The sequence below is a fragment of the Neomonachus schauinslandi genome, chromosome 6, assembly GCF_002201575.2.
Source record: "Neomonachus schauinslandi chromosome 6, ASM220157v2, whole genome shotgun sequence".
Classification (NCBI taxonomy): domain Eukaryota; kingdom Metazoa; phylum Chordata; class Mammalia; order Carnivora; family Phocidae; genus Neomonachus; species Neomonachus schauinslandi.
Genome location: NC_058408.1, coordinates 139,168,753 through 139,188,790, shown reverse-complemented (window position 1 = coordinate 139,188,790; position 20,038 = coordinate 139,168,753). Strand labels below are relative to the sequence as shown.

The 20,038-nt window shown below is 33.1% G+C and overlaps 1 protein-coding gene across 1 annotated transcript in view; it reads right to left on the bottom strand.

Moving 5' to 3' along the window:
* Nucleotides 1-20,038, bottom strand: part of ATRNL1 (attractin like 1) — an 814,868-nt gene that overhangs the window by 702,033 nt on the left and 92,797 nt on the right. Inside the window, exon 9 of the mRNA XM_021699729.1 lies at nucleotides 9,839-10,022. Coding sequence (XP_021555404.1) covers nucleotides 9,839-10,022 — 184 coding nt within the window. The remainder of the gene's footprint in view (nucleotides 1-9,838; nucleotides 10,023-20,038) is intronic.

The following is a 20,038-nucleotide window of genomic DNA, read 5'->3' as shown; positions in this document are numbered from 1 at the left end:
CCTCGTGATGTCTTCTCTCACTACCCTATTTAAATGCAGCAACCTAAAACTCATCCTCTTTCCATTCTTTCTGTTTCCTCCATAGAACTTATTACCATTTAAACACATTTTATTTATTTCCATTTTTATTATCTACCTCCCCCATTAAAATATATCTCTAACACATAAATTTGATTTTAAAAAAAGATCTCTAAGGAAAGCATACAATGTTTAATAATAGATGCAAAATTCAGAAACAGACAAACTAAATGAGTGATTTGCTTGCAAATACATATAAAAAAACAATGGAAAGCAAGGAAATAATTAACACAATATTAAGAATAATGCTTATCTCGGGCGCCTGGGTGGCTCAGTTGGTTAAGCGACTGCCTTCGGCTCAGGTCATGATCCTGGAGTCCCTGGATCGAGTCCCACATCGGGCTCCCTGCTCGGCAGGGGGTCTGCTTCTCCCTCTGACCCTCCCCCCTCTCATGTACTTGCTCTCTCTCATTCTCTCTCTCTCAAATAAATAAATAAAATCTTTAAAAAAAAAAAAGGATAATGCTTATCTCTTTCAGGGATAATGAAGGGAATGCCATCATGGAGTCACACATGATGGGGGTACTGTAATGTCCTCTTACGTAGCTCAGGTAGAGAAGGTATTTACTTCATTATTATTGTAAAACTATAAACGTATGCTTTCAGATACCATATGCAATATTTCCCAGTTTATAAAAGAGCACTAGGAAAAAAGTAAGTACTACACATCTCAAAATTACCTTAAAAGGAAATTCCAAATCCCGTAACGTATTATGATGTTTATAAAGACAAAAATCTTTTTGCCTATGTATTTTGTTCATTTTAATAAATCTGCTATACTATTTCTTTATACATATATATGTGTATTTCTATTACTTCCCAAATATACATGAACCATAAAATTTTACACTATCTGTCTTCCTTACTGAGAATATCTTAAAATTATTCCCAACACAGTACTTGATACAGAGTCAACAATTTTGTTGAAAAGATTTCAGATATTCATCATGAAGAGAAATAAGCAAGGATGAACACCATGAATGTCATGTTCATCAATATTCACTAAAAGTTAACTAATAACATTTATAAAATTGTCCTGTATCACTTTCCAAAACCTGACAGCTAAAATTTTAGAGAAATCACAAAAACTCAATAATTTAATAAAATAGTTTTGAATCCTTCAATGTAAAAATAACTCACATTATATCAAATTTAAGAATGTAAAATAACTCATTTTATGCAATCAGACGTAGCATCACTATAAAAACACGTTTTAGGTAAACATAATTTCAAAGATTTTTTTTTTTTAAAGATTTTTTTAAAGTGCAGAATTAATATAGTACCACAGAAGCATTATCATTAGACTTATACGTAACCTTTTAATATTTCTAGAATTATAGCTGAAATCTGTTTTCTTCCACTTGAAAAAAATGAAAAAAAAATTACTTAGTTGATCATTACAGCTGTAAGTTGTAAATAATAATGTTTAATATGTTCCTTATGTGTTAAAACTTATTGGGCTTTTTCACAGGTTAAAAGAACACAGCAGTAGAGGAAACGACCTCAACAAGATGTCTAGAAAATCTGAGGTTTCCACTACCACAGACAAGCCTCCTCCTGTAAGTTCTACAAACATGTATGTGCAAAGCATGTTATGAGATATCGTATCTAACAAGGCTAAGAAATCAAGACCACAATGGCCCTAGTACCCAAAATCATTACAGCAAAGTTTTAAATCTCTTAAATGATGATGCCAATGAATAGTACATTCCAACAACATAAAAGGAATCATTTCTGAGAAATGAGAATTCCTATAAATACAGGATGTTTGTTCTCCTTTATTCTTAATGTAAAGAAACCAGACTCAACTCGTCCTGAAGTAGTGGGGTAGCAGCCATGGCTTTGGGTGTATCAGAACTTTTATGTCTCAATCCTCTTCTAACAATGGCAAAAAAAAAAATGTATTTTGGTAACTATATATTAAAAATTGACCCTCTCGGGACTCCTGGGTGGCTCAGTCGGTTAAATGTCTGCCTTGACTCAGGTCGTGATCCCAGGGCCCTAGGATCAAGTCCCACATCAGGCTCCTTACTCGGCGGGGAGCCTGCTTCTCCCTCTGCTTGCCATTCCCCCTGCTTGGGCTCTCTCTCTCTGACAAATAAATAAATAATTTTTTTTAAAATTGACCCTTTTTTATTATTCCAGTTATTATAAACCATAAGCATATAATATTAAACCTATGAAGTCAAATCAAATACAGATTTCTATTTTTAAATAAACTTTTATGACCTGCAACATACATACCAAAAAGTATACATATTTTAAGGGTATAAGTTCAATGAGTTATCACAAAGTGAACATATATGTGTAACCACTCCAGAAGCTTCCCTGTTGCTCATCCCAATCACTACTTAATTCTTCTTAGACTAAGACAATCCCAGTTACAATTTCTAAGACCATAGATTAATTTTTCTTAGTGTTAACTTCATTTAAGTGGAATCATATTATATTCTTGTGTCTGACTTCTTTTGGTCAACATTATTTTGGTGAGATACAACTGCATGAATGCATACAGAGATGATTCTTTCATTTTCATTATTGCATAGCATTCCATTGTAAGAACATATAACTTATCCATTTGAACCGATGACAGATATTTCACCTGTTTCCAATTATTGATTATTATAAATAAGCTGTCATGAATACTATTCTATATGACTACAGTGCACAATATATGCATTTGTTGGATATATAACTAGAATAACTATTTCAGAGGATTCATACATTCTGAGTGCAAGTGTATTCATATTTAGCAGAAACTGTCAAAAGATTTTTTCAGAGTAATTCAAACCAGTTTATACACATTTGATATTAGCAGTCTGGTAAATTTTAGCCATTTCAGTGGATGTGTGGTGGTGGTATGTCAATGTTGTCTTAATTTAAATTGTCCTAGGGACTAATAAAGTTGAGCACATTTTAATATGTATTTTGGCCACCCAAATATCTATTTTTGTGAAGTACCTGTTCAAGACTCTTACACATTTTCTATTGAGTTATCTGACATTTTCTTATTGATTTGTAGTGCTTCCCTATATTTTCAGGAAGAGAGAGACCTTTGTTGGCTTCCTGTGTTGGAAATACCTCCCCCAATGCAGCTTGCCTTTTCACCTTCTTATTTTTAGATATTTTTAAACATACATAATTCAGTGTATCACTTCTCATTTATTAATAGTATTTAAATAATAAATATTTAAGGGGCGCTTGGGTGGCTCAGTCAGTTAAGTGGCTGCCTTCACTCAGATCATGATCCCAGGGTCCTGGGATTGAGGCCCGCATCGGGCTCCCTGCTCAGTGGGGAGCCTGCTTCTCCCTCTGCCTCTGCACCTCCCCCTGCTTGTGCTCTCTCTGTCAAATGAATAAATAAAATCTTAAAAAAAAGAAAGTATTTAAATTTACCTTAGAAGTCTTTCTTTACCAATGATATAAAGATATTTGCCTGTGTCATCTTGTACAATACTTACTATTTTACCTTCCATATTTGGATCCACAATTGATCTGAAACTAATTTTTGTGTATGGCGTGAAGTAGGGCCCAATATTCATTTTTTTCAATTGTATATCTTACTGGCCCACAATAATTTATCATAAAAACAGTTCTGTAGTTCAACTGTGTCATAAATTAAATGTCCACAAATGTGTAGGTCTGCCTATGGAACTCCTATTTGCCACATTGGTCTACTTTCCTATCTTTGCAACAACACTTAATTACTATAGCTTCAAAATCATGAGATCTGGTAGAGAAGTCCTCTAGCTTTGTTCTTCTTAAACTTTGTTTCAGCTATGGTTGTCATTTGCATTTTCATATAAATTTCGGAATATGCATGTCAACTTTTAAAAAAATACTTGCTATAATTTTGTTTGGGATTACATTAAGTTTACAGATCAATTTGCGCAAAACAGACATCTCTACAGGGGTGCCTGGGTGGCTCAGGCAGTTAAGCGTCTGCCTTTGGCTCACATCATGATCTTGGAGTCCTGGGATCAAGCCCTGCATCCAGCTCCCTGCTCAGCAAGGAATCTGCTTGTCTCTCTCCCTCTCCCTTTGCTCCTCACATCCCCGCCCCACCCCGCCCGGCCCCAGCTCATGCAAGTGCACGCACGCATGCTCTCTCTCAAATAAATAAATAAAATCTTAAAAAAAAAAAGACATCTATATACTATTCAATTTTTATTACAATTATCATAATGTAACTTCCATTTATCTTATTTATTTCTCACTTAAATAAGGTTTTATAATTTTCTGTGTAAAATTCCTGGATACATGCCATTGCATTTACTCCATAGGTGTTAACGTTCCTACGGTAACATAAATTGTATTGCTTTTAAAAAAGTTACCGTTTTCCAAACAACCAACTTTGTTGATTTTTGGTAACTATACGGATCATCTTTATCATGTTTCTCTTGTATTTTGTTAATTTATGTTATCTCATATTCTCTTCCTTTTTCCTATCTTTATTTACATTTTCTACTTTTGGGACTAATCTGCTATCCTTTTTCTAATTTCTTGAGATTATGTTTATACCACTGATTCTCAGGCTTTTTAAAAATCTTTTCTAGGGGCGCCTGGGTGGCTCAGTCATTAAGCGTCTGCCTTCAGCTCAGGTCATGATCCCAGGGTCCTGGGATCGAGTCCCACATCGGGCTCCCTGCTCTGCGGGGAGCCTGCTTCTCCCTCTCCCACTCCCCCTGCTTGTGTTCCCTCTCTCGCTGGGTCTCTCTCTGTCAAATAAATAAAATCTTTAAAAAAAATAAAATAAAAATAAAAATCTTTTCTAAATAATGCACTTAAAGTTATAACTGTCCCTCTTGGTGGCATCATACACATTCTGATCTGTCATCATTCAGTACAAAATATTTTCTAATTTTCAATATAATTTCTTTGACCAATTAGTTTTAAGAAATTTATTAGTTCCAGACATCTTAGGGTTTTTCTAGTTACTTCTATGTTCATTTCATTGTGCTCAATTATTTTGTATAATTTGAACCTTTTTAAAAAATTTGTTGAGACTTGCATTAAAACACAGCATATAGTAAATTTTGGAAAATGTTCCAAATGTACTTGAAAACAGTGTATATTCTGCAGTCATAAGATAATATGCTCTCAAATACCAAAGAACACAAAATTATTAATTATGCTGCTGAAATCATTCATATCTTTTCTGTTTTTTGCTTTTTGTCTCCTTATGCTATCAGTTCCCAAGACAATTGGATTAAAAACATCCCAATATAATTTGTCCCCTTTTATTCTGTCATTTTTTTGCTTTATTTAACACATAAGGTACATATAAATTCACTGTTATATCTTCCAGGTAGATACCTGACTTAAATTCTTACATGTCTGGTATTGGTAAAGCTATACCAACTTTCTTTTGTTTAGCAATTGTGTATCTTTTTTCCATTCTTTTACTTTCTGTTTTTCCAAATATTTTTAGACTTTTGTACCTCTTCTAAGCAGCACATGGTTTTGCTTTATACCAAGTCCAAAAAATCCTTAGCTTTTGATTGAAATATTTAGTCTCTTACATTAGTGTAATTTAGAATATTTATTCCCTTATATTTAGAGTAATTATTGACATATCTGGAGTTAAATACATTTCCTACTTCCTTTATATGTATCCCAACTAGACTTTGTCCTTTTCCATTCTTTTCTTGTCTTCTTCCAAATCCATTACGTAGTATTCTTATTTTCCTTTCTATTAGCTTGTTAGATACGAAGTTCTATTTTTATTTTTGTTGCCTAATGATTACAATATAAATCCTTAGTTATTAATGTCTACTATGAATTAGTTCTCTTATTAATTCCCACATGTAACAAAAACCTTAGTATTTTGAACATCATTTACCCTTCTTCTTGACTTATGAGCTGATATTATCATGCATTCAAATTTTTTATCCATTTAAGCCTCTATTACTTTTATAGTTTAAAATAATAAATAATTACTTAAATTTACCCTTACGTTCTCTATTCCTTCCGGTATCTGGGAACATTTTTCTTTTACTTTAATAGCATTTCCTTTATTTAGTATCTCCTTTACTGGAGGTCTGCTCTTGTCAAATTCTTTTAATTCTTGTTTCTCTGAAAAATATCCTTATTTTGCTTTCATTTTTTAAAGATCTTTCACTGAGTGCAAAATTTTAGGTTGATGACTATTTCCTTTCAGCAATTTGAAGACACTGTTTTCTAGATTTCATTTTTTTCAGTTAAGAAATCAGTTGTTAGTCTAGTAGCTCAGTCAGTTAAGCATCTGCCTTTGGCTCAGGTCACGATCCCAGGGTGCTGCAGGGAGGTCTGCTTCTCCCTCTCCCTCTGTCCCTTCCCCAGCTCATGCTCTCTCTCTCCCCCAAATAAATAAATAAAAGCAAGAAGAGAGAGAGGGCGCCTGGGTGGCTCAGTCGTTAGGCGTCTGCCTTTGGCTCAGGTCATGATCCTGGGGATCCTGGGATCTAGCCCTGCATCGGGCTCTCTGCTCAGCAGAGAGCTTGCTTCTCCCGCTTCCACTCCCCCTGCTTGTGTTCCCTCTCTCGCTGTGTCTCTCTCTGTCAAATAAATAAAATCTTAAAAAAAAAAAAAAAAGAAGAGAGAAAGAAAGAAAGAAAGAAAAGAAAAAAAGAATCACTGTCAGTCTTAATGTTTTTCCTTTAAAGAGAGTATGACTTTTTTCCCTTTGGCTGCTTTTAAATTTTCTTCATGTTTGGATTTTCATTAGTTTTACCATGATATTTCTTTTTTTTTTTTTGCATTTTATTTTTTTTAATTTTATTATGCTGTTAGTCACCATACAGTATGATCATCCATTTCATTAATCCCTCCTCAGCTGTGTCTAACTGGTTGTTAAACCCATCTAAGGAATTCTTAATTCATTTAATGTATTCTTCATTTCTATAATTTCCATTTGATTCTTTGTAAAAGTTTCCACTTGTCTCCTAATATTTTCTACCTTTTATTTTAAAGTTTCTGTCTGAAAACACCACTATCCTATAGCTATGCTTCTAATGGCTGTTTTTTCATACCTTGTCTTTTTCTAAGACTTATCATTGTTTTATTTTGTATCAGATATTGCATATGTTTTCTGAAGAAATAATTTGAGGCTCTATGTGATATTACCTTCCTCAAGAGAGGATTTACTTTTGTTCTGCCAGCTACTTAGTCTATGGGCAGATCACCATAATCCAATGATTCAAAGTGGATTTATCCACACTAGTAGGCTTAGAACTTCAGGGAGTAAACCAAATCCTTAAGTGTGTAGCAAAGTCTATCTTTGTCAGCACACTTGGAAATCCAATTTAGGTCCTCTGTATTAATTGACAAAAGCTCTTTTTTTTTTTTTAAGATTTTATTTATTTATATGACAGAGAGAGACACAGCGAGAGAGGGAACACAAGCAGGGGGAGCAGGATAGGAAGAAGCAGGCTTCTCACCGAGCAGGGAGCCAGATGTGGGGCTCCATCCCAGGACCCTGGGATCATGACCTGAGCCGAAGGCAGACGCTTAATGACTGAGCCCCAATTGACAGGCGCCCCAATTGACAAAAGCTCTTAAACAGCTTTCAGGATTTATTATCCTCTAAAGGAAAATAGTTTCACAAAATGCCAATTTTACCTTCCTTGACATTCCACCTATCCTAGATCTTGACCCACAGATTCTCACTGCTTTTAGTAGTTCTCAGATGCCTAAAAAGATGTAATTCCTAATTTTTCTCAGTGGAAATAATATTCCAAGATAATCCATTACGCCAATGAAAAAGAATTCCTCCAAACACACATTTACTAATCTTCAACGAAGTAGCCCATCTACTAAACTGTATCTACTAAAAAATAAAGCCGGTTCTGAGGTGGTAAAAACTTAAAATCAATCTGTATAATGGATATATATTAGTGACATTTTTAAATTACATCACATTTGACAAATAAACCTTATACGTACTTTAATTGCTATAGGATAGCAAACTTTAAAATTAAGCTAACAAGAAGTATCAAAACACTAAAAGTAATAGAAAAATATTTTAGTACTCACTAATAATTTTACTGATATTTTTTAAAAACACAGAAACCAGTAAAACAGTAAAGTATCACATGCATCTATAATATATTTCTAATAAGGTACTAAAAATAATTTGCAAATTATTTTAATAAATTCTAAGGGATAAGTATCCAATGTTATTTGCACATATACTAAAATTGCCAAGATTGATAATTACATTCTTCTACGCAAAAGTTCACTATGGGAAATTTTCAGGAAGGGAAACGTGTTAAAATCTGAGCAAATCCCATTCAAGTGGTGAGCAACAAGTAACTCTTATTTTGAATTCATTCAAATAATACCCATAGTTCTCTTATCCATTCACATCTCAAAAATATGTTAAGCAGATTTACAGTGCCTTAATCACTAAATCACAGTTCCTCTTGCTATCAGAACAAAAAGTCAAAGAGGAAAAGTTAGAAATGTTAAAATAGAAAATAAAATGCAATGCATAAATTATATAAAAGAAAAAAGTGATATACTGGTTTTAATATTTATAAAAATATAAAGAATAATAATGTATTGATTAGACAAAATAAAAATTACCAAATCATCCAAAGGAAATGTCTTATCTTTTTTTAATCCATCTTTCTTTTTCAAATAAAATAAAAATTAGAATGTATGTTTGAAAGTGAAGGGGGTAGAACAAATCAGAATTTGGTGAAAAACTGTATTTTATTCAATGCATAAAGTAATTTCATGATAAGAGTTTAAAAGAATGTGTAATGTCTTAAAACAACAACAGAATCATTTCCCAGGTTTTACAAAGGTAAATATTTGAGTACAACAAAAATTCTATTAAAAAAAATTCTATTTTAAAACGCATACATGTAGAAAAAAATAATAAGTGAAAAATTAATGATATTTCAACATAAAAGAGAACATTATGGTTATAAATAGGCAATTTACTAAATAGGAAACACAAGTGGCAAATGAACACATAAAAAGATGCCTAGTCACAATAGTGATCTGGATATGCACAATAAATATCATTAAGATACCAAGGAAATCCATTGCAAGTACAAGAGGAAAATAGCCTCACAATTACCAAATGTTGGTGGTAATATGAAGAAACAGGGACATTCACATCTAGCTGGTGGAAGTATACATTACCACAGTGACTTGGAGTGCAACTGGGCAACACGTAGTAAAGTTGAGGATACAAATATCCTCAGACACAACAATTTCACTTTTAACTATATGCCCTACAAAAACTCTCGCATATCTGCATGAGAAAACCAGTACAAGATGTACAATGTAACACTGTTTATAACAACAATAAAAATCAACAAAATAAAAAATACCTAAATGCACAAGCTTTGCATTTCATAGGAAATTAGATGATGAAACTGAAGAAATGCTTTTAAAATTTACAAATGACATTAAAATATGAATGCAAAGAAAAAAATCACAGAGCAGAAAATATCAAAGCTCAAAGTTACATTGGTAAGCAAATTTGCTCATCTGAATTGAACATGAGATCAGCACTTACAAGTAATGCATACAGAATAGTATATCTATGTAATCAGAAAACATTTTAAAGTCAATCACTTACAGTGATAATGAATACATAGAAAATGTGTTATTTTGTGCCTTTGCTGTACAAGAGAATTAGTTGAAATAAACAGGGGAAAAGGACAAGAATGCTTCCCTGAAAATATTCAATAAACACCACTATTATACGAACATAAAATATAACTGTGACAAAGTTTCTCATCATACTTTTACCCAATCTACTCACCAAGTCTTAGTGTTAACTTCATACTTATAAAGATCATCTACCAATCCATATTTATTGCCTGGTAATGCTTTATAGCCTCCATGAACATAAATGGACTTTGTTATTTCATCATACACACTGGTATGGCCATATCCACCTTGAACAATAGCTCCTTTAGTTTCTGGAACAAGCCAAGTGTTTGATGCTGTAAGAGAAAGAAGATAAATCATGAACTTCAAAGAGTACTTAAAAATATAACTAATATATCACCAAACTACTAATAAGTAAATTCTAACAGCACATTTTATGAGTAAATTAAGTATAACTAATATTCATTTAATCAAAAAACAATTATTAAATACATGCTAGTTACTATGTTAGATGTTAGAGATTGAAGTTGAGTAAGACTGGTCTTTCTGTCAATTAAACTCTGAAATATTGAAAATGCCAAATTTTTGGATGTGCAACAGAAAAAGGAAAACTTTATTCTCACATAAATTTCTGTATTTGTAAATAGCCCTGAGAAAAAGACTTAACAAATAGTTTAAAGAAAGCCTACTATGTGACAAGCTCTGAATTAGTCACTGATACAGCAAAGATTAAAAAAGATATGATCCCCACCCTTAGCAATTTTTAGCCCATGCTGGTCCTTCAACTCTTGGTTATAAGCCTCACTTTCCCTTCTACAGAGAAGAATGAAAACCTAAACACTGAATTTTCAGGACTTCCTTGACAGCTGTATCAACTAATAGGTTCCACCAAGGGGAGTACTGGTGAGAGATTAGAAGGTGAGAGTAACGAAGACGTTCTACCTTCATCTCTAGCAGCAGGACCATGCAGGGGACTACAGTGGATAAGAGCAGCGATGACCACACAGCAACAGCAGCAGGTTAGTGCCTGCTCAGTGACAGCAGCGGCCCCTAGAGTAGCTCAGTGACAAATGTGGTCTTGGGCTTCAGCCTGAGTGTGTAGCAGCTTCCAGGTTTCTGGGTGATCCCCTCATTTTGCTGTCTCTAATACTCTTGTAACTAACTCCCTATATTAAATCCCATTCTGCTTGGTATATCTAAAAGGGACTCATTTCTTACTGCAAACTCAAATTGATATGACCATCAATCATATGCAAGACATGCTTTTAAGAACATGCAGATGAACAAAACACAGATCCTTGCCTTAGAAAATTTAGATTATAAAGAGTAACTATATAGAAATCTGTCATTGGTCTTTAGGTATCCACCCAAACCACACCTCCATCTTCCCTCTAACTAGTCATCTAAACTTTAGCATAGTAGGCAGCTCAACTGAAAATACTCAAGTCAAGTAACAGAAAATAAAAGTGATCTTAAAAATTGTTCACTTTTACATAATTCTAAAGTAGTGAAGAAAGTGATACTTCTAATGGTCATAAAATATAGAAGTATCAAAAGGAGTCACTAAGCCAATTTTATTTTGATAAAACTAAACATATGTGAAGAAATTTCAAAGCACACTTGTAACTAATGAGTATTATATTTTAGAGGTAATTTCTAAAAAATGACATTAATAATAACTTATCAGAAATAATTTGATTAATACTCTTTAACCACTTATTAAAGTTCTACTCATATAGCCCAATTGACAGTTTTCATATTTTTATTCATTCTCTTTTTAATAAAGATGAACATGCTTCTTACCAAAAAAATAAAGGAGGTCTTTAATGTAAAAGTGAATATTACCTTCTCTCCCAACCCACTATCTAGAGGTATTTTTCACAATTTGTTATGTTCAGACTATTTTCAGAATATTGTTCTAAATACTTTATTACACACATACAAAATACATTTAAGTTACAAACATCTGCATCTACACCTATAAATACTTGTACCAAAAAATCATGCTATTTTACAACTATTTTTTCACTTAAAACAACTGGGGCATTCTTCCATGACCCACTTATTATTTTTCAACACCTAAGTTCCATTCTATTAATGATACATAACTTATTTAAATAACTCTACATCGTGACTCATTTGGGTTTCAATTTGTTCCTAAAAACAATAATGCAATAAACAACTTTGCAATAAGCTGTAGCATCATTATCTAATAGAACATATACTATGTCTCAAGAAGCACCTCATTATTTCATTTAATAATAACCCTTTGACAGGTTTACTATTGCATATTCTTCTTTACAGCTGATGAAATCTAGAGTTAGAAAAACTAAAGTACCACATTAAAAGTTTAGAAGTTGATAAGTGGAACAAAATGGTATAGACTCGTTTCTTCCTCTCCTCCCCACTAAGTACAACAACAGACTCTGGAAATAGTGCAAGAGACAAATCTGAAAAGTGTAAAGGCAGACTGGTTACAGACTCCAGGACTACAGAATGGGTGTCTCCTTACCCTCCAACAGAAGAAGGCTATGCAAACCCAACATTTCTCAACTGCTCAACCAAGCAATGAAAAGGCAACGCAGGTAGCCTTATTCCTCCTCAAAACTGAACAGGAGTCCTATGGACAACCCAGGTGATCCTAGCAGGATCAGCAAGAGGGACCCAGCAAACACTGTTTAAAATAAGCAGACAGGGAAAGAGTTCCTCTTCCTCACCAGATCAAGACTGGAAGGAGAGATCCCACAAGACCTGAAGAATAAACCTAAACAGGGACTGCCTGCTAAAACAGATTTAAATGGGACCCAAAGATTCCCAATACAATAGCCAAATGTCCAGGTTACAATTAAAAACAAAAAATCACTTGTCATACTGAGAAGCAGTAAAATCACAACTGAATGAAAAAAAACAATCAAGTGACAGTAACACTGAGATGCTGATACTACCTGACAAGCATTTTTAAGTAGCCATGATAAAAACATTTCAACAAGCAATTGCAAGTTCTTTTGAAATAACAAATCTCAGCAAAAAAAGAAAGAAACAAAGAAATTTAGGGGGGAAAAAATGCAATAATAAGCAAAAACTATATATACAGACTCAATAATAGAGTGGAGCTGACAATCAGTAAATTTGAGGACAGATCAATAAAACGTGCCCAATCTGTATAATAGAGAAAACAGCCTGAAAAAAAAGTCAACAGAATCTCAGAAAGCTTTGGGACAATAACAGTTGATTCAACATTCATATCATTAAAATCCCAAAAGAAGAAAAGGAGAATGGAAATGAAAGAGTATTTGAAGAAACAATGACTAAAAACATCCAAATTTGTACAAGACACGAACTTATGGGTTCATGAACCTTAGAGAAATCCAAATCAGATAAATTCAAAGAAATCCACACCATGATACATCATAAGAAAACTTATAATTAACTAAACACAAAGAAAAAAAGATCTGGAAAGCAGCCAGAGAGAAATGACACATTAGTTATAGGGCAACATCATTCTGAATAACTGTGGATTTCTCACCTGAAACTATAAAAGCCTGAAGGAAGTAGCACATTTTTCAAGTGCTGAAAAACAAGAACTGTCAGGCATGAATTCTGTTCTAGCAAAACTATCCTTTAGGAATCAAATGGAAAAAAGGACTCTTAGATGAAAAGAAAGAAAACTAAAAAATTTTGAAATGTGACCCTCTCCTTAAAGAATGGTTAAAGGAAAATATTTAAACAAATGAAATAATTAAAGAAGGAATCTCAGGGGCCACCTTGGTGGCTCAGTTGGTTAACTCTTGATCTCAGCTCAGGTCATGATCTCAGGATCATAAGATTGAGCCCCATGCTTGGGATTCTCTCTCTCCCTCTCCCTCAGCCCCTCCCATCCCCCCACTCATGCACCTCTCTCAAAAAAAAAAAAAAAGAAGAAGAAGAAGAAGGAATCTCAGACCATCAGGAAAGAACAACACAGCAGAAATATGATTACATACAATAGACTATCCTTCTCCTCTATGAGGTTTATAAATCATATCTGATGAAGAAAAAAATTATAACATCATCTAATACTGAAAGCAATGATATTTAAAAGTGGAAAAGGTAAGGGGATGTAAATGAAAGCAAGGTTGCCACAATTCACCTGAAGTGGTAAAATGCTGATACTAGTAGACTGTGATAAGTCACACACACATAAATATAAATATGTGTATGCATACATATATATATATATACATATATATATATATATATATATATATATATATACATATATATATATATATATATACGCACACACACACATTTTTTAAGTAGACTACATGCCCAGTGTGGAGCCCAATGTGGGGCTTGAACTCATGACCCTGAGATTAAGCCCTGAGCTGAGATCAAGAGTTGGATGCTTAACCAACTGAGCCACTCAGGTGCCCCAGTCGATATGTAGAGCAACCACTAAGAAAATTATACAGAGATACATTCAAGAATACTATTAAGTAAATCAAGATGGAATTCTAAAAATTGTTCAAGTAACCCAGTAGAAACAAGTAAAGAGAGAAAGAGGCACAAGAAATAGGAAACAGAGAAGAAATAAATAATAAAATAACAGACCAAGGCACTAATATATCAAAATTAACTTAAATGTAAATGGTTCATTTTTATAACATTCTTGAAATAACAGAATTCTAGAAATGGAGGACAGATCAATGATTATGAAGGGTGAGAGACGGGAGGGGAGTGAGAGTGGAAGGGTGGTAGGTGTGGTTTAAATGGGCAATGTGAAGGAGTCTTGTGGTGATATAACTATTCTATATCTTGACTGTGGTGGTGGATACATGAAACAATATGCAATAAAACTGCACAGAACTAAACACATACACAAGTACACAATACACGTACATGCACACACAAATAAATACAAATGAAAATGAGGAAACCTGAATAAGATCGGTGAATTGCACCAGTGTCAACATCCAGGTTGCAATATTATAATATATTTTTGCAAGAATACCATTTGGGAAAACTTCATAAAGTGTACACAGGATCACTCTGTTATTTCTTACAAGTGTATGTGAATTGACATGATCTCAAAATAAAAAGTTCAATTAAAAATATAGATTCACCTTACAAGTAATGGGCAGTTCATCATGAAGTGCAATATTTCACTCAACTACTTATCAAACATTAAAAAAAAAATTAAAAGTATAAGATCTACGATACAGGTCTAACACCAAAGGCTGTATTCTTAAATACTACAGCAGTATTTCTCAAGGGTTAGTCACTAGCAGTTCAATTAAAGAACCCACAGGTGGTATGGTAGTTTCAGATGAAAAATTAAGGAAACAATCTTGTTCAGATACAGGTGATAAACTCAAAATGTAAAATTAATTATGATTCACATTCTCATATTTTTATTATTTTTGCCTCTCTGTCTCTCATGAATAAATAAATACTTTTTAAAAAAATTAACAAACATAGAGGGCAAAGGAAATATAACCCACAACAAGAAGAAAAATCAGTCAACAGAAGGTGACCCAGAAATAGCACAGAAGATAAAAGTAGTTGAAAATAATGTCTCAAAAGCTATCACAAATATGTTCAAATATGTTCAGTAATGTTGAAGAAAACATGAACATGATAAGAGAGAAATGAAAGACACAAACAGAACCCCTGGAAATGGAAACTATAATATCTGAATGTAAAATACATTGAGTAGAATTAACACAATTTAGACACTTTAGGAGAAAAGAACAGTGAACTTAAGATATGGAAATAAAAGCGATCCAAAATGAAGCAACACAAACAAACAAACAAAAAATCCTGAAAAACAATGAACCTGGGACCTGTAGAAAAATATTAAGGCAGTCTAATCTGGTGTGATAACAGTTCCAGAAATGATGTAGTGATGAGTGGACAGAAATAATGTTTGAAGAAATAATTCTCAAATTCACAGAAATGTATAAATTCACAAAAACAAGAAGATCAATGAAATACAAGCAGGGAAAGGAAAGGAAAGGAGAGAAGAGGAGGAGAGGGGAGGGGAGGGGAGGAGAGGGGAGGGGAGAGGGGGGAGGGGAGAGGAGAGGAGAGGAGAGGAGGAAGGAAGGAAGGAAGGAAGGAAGGAAGGAAGGAAGGAAGGAAGGAAGGAAGGAAGGAAGGAAAAAGAAAGAAAGAAAGAAAGAAAGAAAGAAAGAAAGAAAGAAAGAAAGAAAGAAAGAAAGAAAGAGAAAAGAAACCCACACCAAGGAACAGCATGAAGTAATAAAGATGTACAAGCTGAAGAACAAAAATAAGAATTAGAACTAACTTCTTATCAGAAAGAATGTAAGTCAGAAGACAATAAAGTCTCACATTCTTAAACTACTCAGAAGGGGGAAAAAAACTGTCAACCAAAAATTCTCTACCAAAAAAAAAGAGTAACTATCAAGGTAGAATTCTATACCCAACAAAATATTTTCCAATAACGAAACAAAACTTTTTCAGACAATAAATAAATTCATTAATTAATTAATTAAATAAAATAAAACAGAGATTATATACTACTCCAGATTTGCCCTACAACAGATGACAAAGAATTTCTTCAAGCTGAATGAAAGTAACAGTCAACACCAGATAGAACTTGGATTTATACAGATGAATGGAGGATGCAGGAAAGGTTGATATGTAGGTAAAGATAAAAGACATAATTTCTCCTTTTTTGTCTCCCTAAAAATGATAACTTACTTTCTAAAACAAAAAACATAACAATTTATGATGGTGTTCATAACATATGAGACATAATATTTGCACAAAGGAAAAGAGGAGAAATGTAGGAAGTTCAGAGGTTCTAACACTATATGTGAAGTGGTAGAACATTATGTAAAGGTAGAATCTGATAAATTGAAAATGTATATTGTAACCCCTAGAGCAACCTCAACAAAAATAAAACAAAAAAGTATAGTTAACAAATTTGGTCCTACAGATTCAAGAAGCTGAAGAAATCACAAACAGGATAAACTGAAAGAAATCTACACCTAAACACATCACAATCAAGCTGCTGAAAACTAAAGATGAACAAAACATCTCAGAAGTGGTTAGAGAAAAACAACAAATTACAAGTTTGAATGACTGTGATTTTCATCCTAAGAAACCATGAAGGCCAGAAGTGCCCAACACTTTTTAAAGTGCCAAAAATTAACTAACTCAGAACTCCATGACAAGCAAAACCATCCTCCAGGGATGATTGTGAAATAAAGATTCTCGGATTTAGATAAACCAGGATAAACCATATCCAGCAGACCTACTCTAAAAGATATGTTAAAGAAGCCATTCAAACAGATGATAAGAGAAATGGTAACAGAAGATAACCTGGAATGAAGGCAGACAATTTATTTCAGGGACCTGGAAATTCTAATTGTATAAATACCTAATAACAAAACATCTAAATGTATGAAGCAAAAACTGATAGAACCAAAAAAATTAAATACTTAAATCCACAACCATAAATGGAGGTTTCTACATTAGTCTTTCAGTAACTAAGGAAACTGAGGAAAACACTAAACAAAATACCAGTAAGGATATATAAGACTTGAACAACTCCATCCATCATCATGCATTTGGCATCCAACCAACTGCACCAGAAGACACATCCTTTTTAACTGACACTTAACATTCACCAAGATAGACCATATTCTCAGTCAGAAGACTCACAAAAATTTTAATAGCAAAATAGAGTCTCTGACAATAACTAAATAAAACAAGAAATAATGACAAGAAAGATATCTGAAAAATCTTCATCTATTTGGATTAAACTCAATACTAATAAACAACCTAGGAGCCAGCGAAAAAAAAATCACAAAGAAAATTAGAAAATATTTTGAATTAAATGGAAACAAAAATACATTTCAAAATATGCAGGGGACAGCTTACGCAGAGCTTAAGCAATCATTCTCAAGGATGGTTCCTAGACAGTAAGTAGCAAATGGCATTACCTAGAAACTTTTTAAGAATGGAAGTTTCCTGGCATCAGTACTCACATAATGAATAAGAAAATCGGGGGTTTAGGACACAGCAATCTATTTTAACAACCATCCAGGTGATACTTATGTATATTAAAGTTTGAGAACTATTGGCTTAGAAAGAAATTTATAGTAATAAACACATATTTTTAAAAAGAAGGAAACAGTTTCAATCAATTCAATGATCTATTCTCCCACCTTAAGAAATTAAACAGAGCAAATAAAACCCAAATAAGGAAAGAAATGTGACAAATAGAGCACTAATCAATAAAAATAGAAAATGGGAAACAAAAGCTAGTTATTTGAAAAGATCAATAAATTTGTTTAAACTATTAATCTGTAGTCAAACTGACAAGACAGGACACAAATAATTCATATTAGATAAAAGAGAGATATCACTACACATTTTACAAACATTAAAAAAAATAATAAGAGAATATAATTAATGACTTTGCCAATAAATTTAACACCTTTAAATGATATGGGCAAACTTCAAACACAAACTACCAAAGCTCATTTACAAAGAAATGGGTAATTTGAATATCTCTAACATTTATTAAAGAAAATAAATGCAATAGTCAAAATCTTTCTGACAAAGAAAGTTCATGAATCAGACAGTTTCACTGGTGAGCTCCATCAAAAATTTAAGAGAGAAATAATACCAATTCTACACAAACTCTTACAGAAGATAGTATAGAGTAAAACACTCCCCAAATCACTTTATCATTATCCAGATTGCAAAACCAGACAGACTATAAAAACGGAAAACTCTAGTCCAGTATCTCTTATGAACATAAACATAAAAATCCTTAACATTTTAGCAAATCAATTCCAGCAATATATGAAAAAGAAAATACATTATGACCAATGGGATTTACCCAACAAAGCAAAAGTTATTTAACATCTGAAAATCAATGCCATTCACCACATTAAGAAATAAAAAAACAGGGGCGCCTGGGTGGCTCAGTCGTTAAGCGTCTGCCTTCAGCTCAGGTCATGATCCCAGGGTCCTGGGACTGAGCCCCGCATCGGGCTCCCTGCTCCGCGGGAAGCTTGCTTCTCCCTCTCCCACTCCCTCTGCTTGTGTTCCCTCTCTTGCTCTGTCTCTCTCGGTCAAATAAATAAATAAATAATCTTAAAAAAAAAAAAAAAAGAAATAAAAAATAAAGAACAAATGATCTTCTCAATAGATGCATAAAAATTATTTGACAAAATTTAACATCATTGATGAAAAAGACTCTTGGCAAACTAGGAATAAAAGTGGATTTCCTTGACCACATAAGAAGCATCTAGAAAACGTACCACTAACATAATAATTAAAAGACTGGAACATTCCCTCCTAAAACAGGGAAAAAAAAGCAGAAATAGCTGCTTTCACTACTCCTACTCAGTACTGTTCCAGAGATACTGCCACTGCAATAATACAAAGAAATAAGTCAAAGGCATGCAGACTGTAAAGGAAGAAGTAAACAAAATTTATTATCATGGTTTTAACACATGATCATCTATGTAGAAAATAATGACTCTACCAAAAAGCTGTAAGAATTAGTAAGTGTGCTTAGCAAAGTTGCAGGATACCAGTTCAATATGAAAAATCAATTGCTTTCCTATATACTGTAATCAACAATTGTAAATTGAAATTAAGTGCCATTTACAGGCAAACATGACAATCATTACACTGCACAAATAGCTGCAAAACACCATTTACAATAACAAAAATTTTAAATATTTAGGTATAAATTTAGCAAACTATGTGCAATGCCAGTACACTAGAAACTAGGAAACACTGTTGAAAAATTTAAAGAAGACCTAAATAAATGCTGAAATATACCATGTCCATGAGTTAGGAGAATCAATATTATTAAAGACTCAATATTCCCTTTTGTATATGTAATTAGACCTCAATTAAAATTCCTACAAGCTTTTTTTTTTAAGAAATCGACAGCTGATTCTAAATTTTATATGGTAATGTGAAGTACATAGAATAGTCCAAAATTTTTTGAAAACAGAAAAAATAACACAGGACTTACACTACCTCAGTTATAAAGCTACAGTAATCAATGAAGTGTGGTTGTAGAGTAAACATAATATACGTAAGTGGATCAAAATAGAGTCCAAACATTAACTCATATGGTCAACTGACATTTCAACACATTTACCAAGGTAGTTCAATGGGGAAAGGAAAATCTTTTCAACAAATGTTACTGGAAAATTTGGATATTTATTAAACAAACAAACAAAACCTCAGCCCTTACTTCATACCATATATGAAAATTAACTCAAATAGATGATAGATCTGAGGATAAGAGCGAAAACTATAAAACAGCTAGTAGAAAATGTAAGAGAAAACCTTTGTGACCTTGACAAAGATC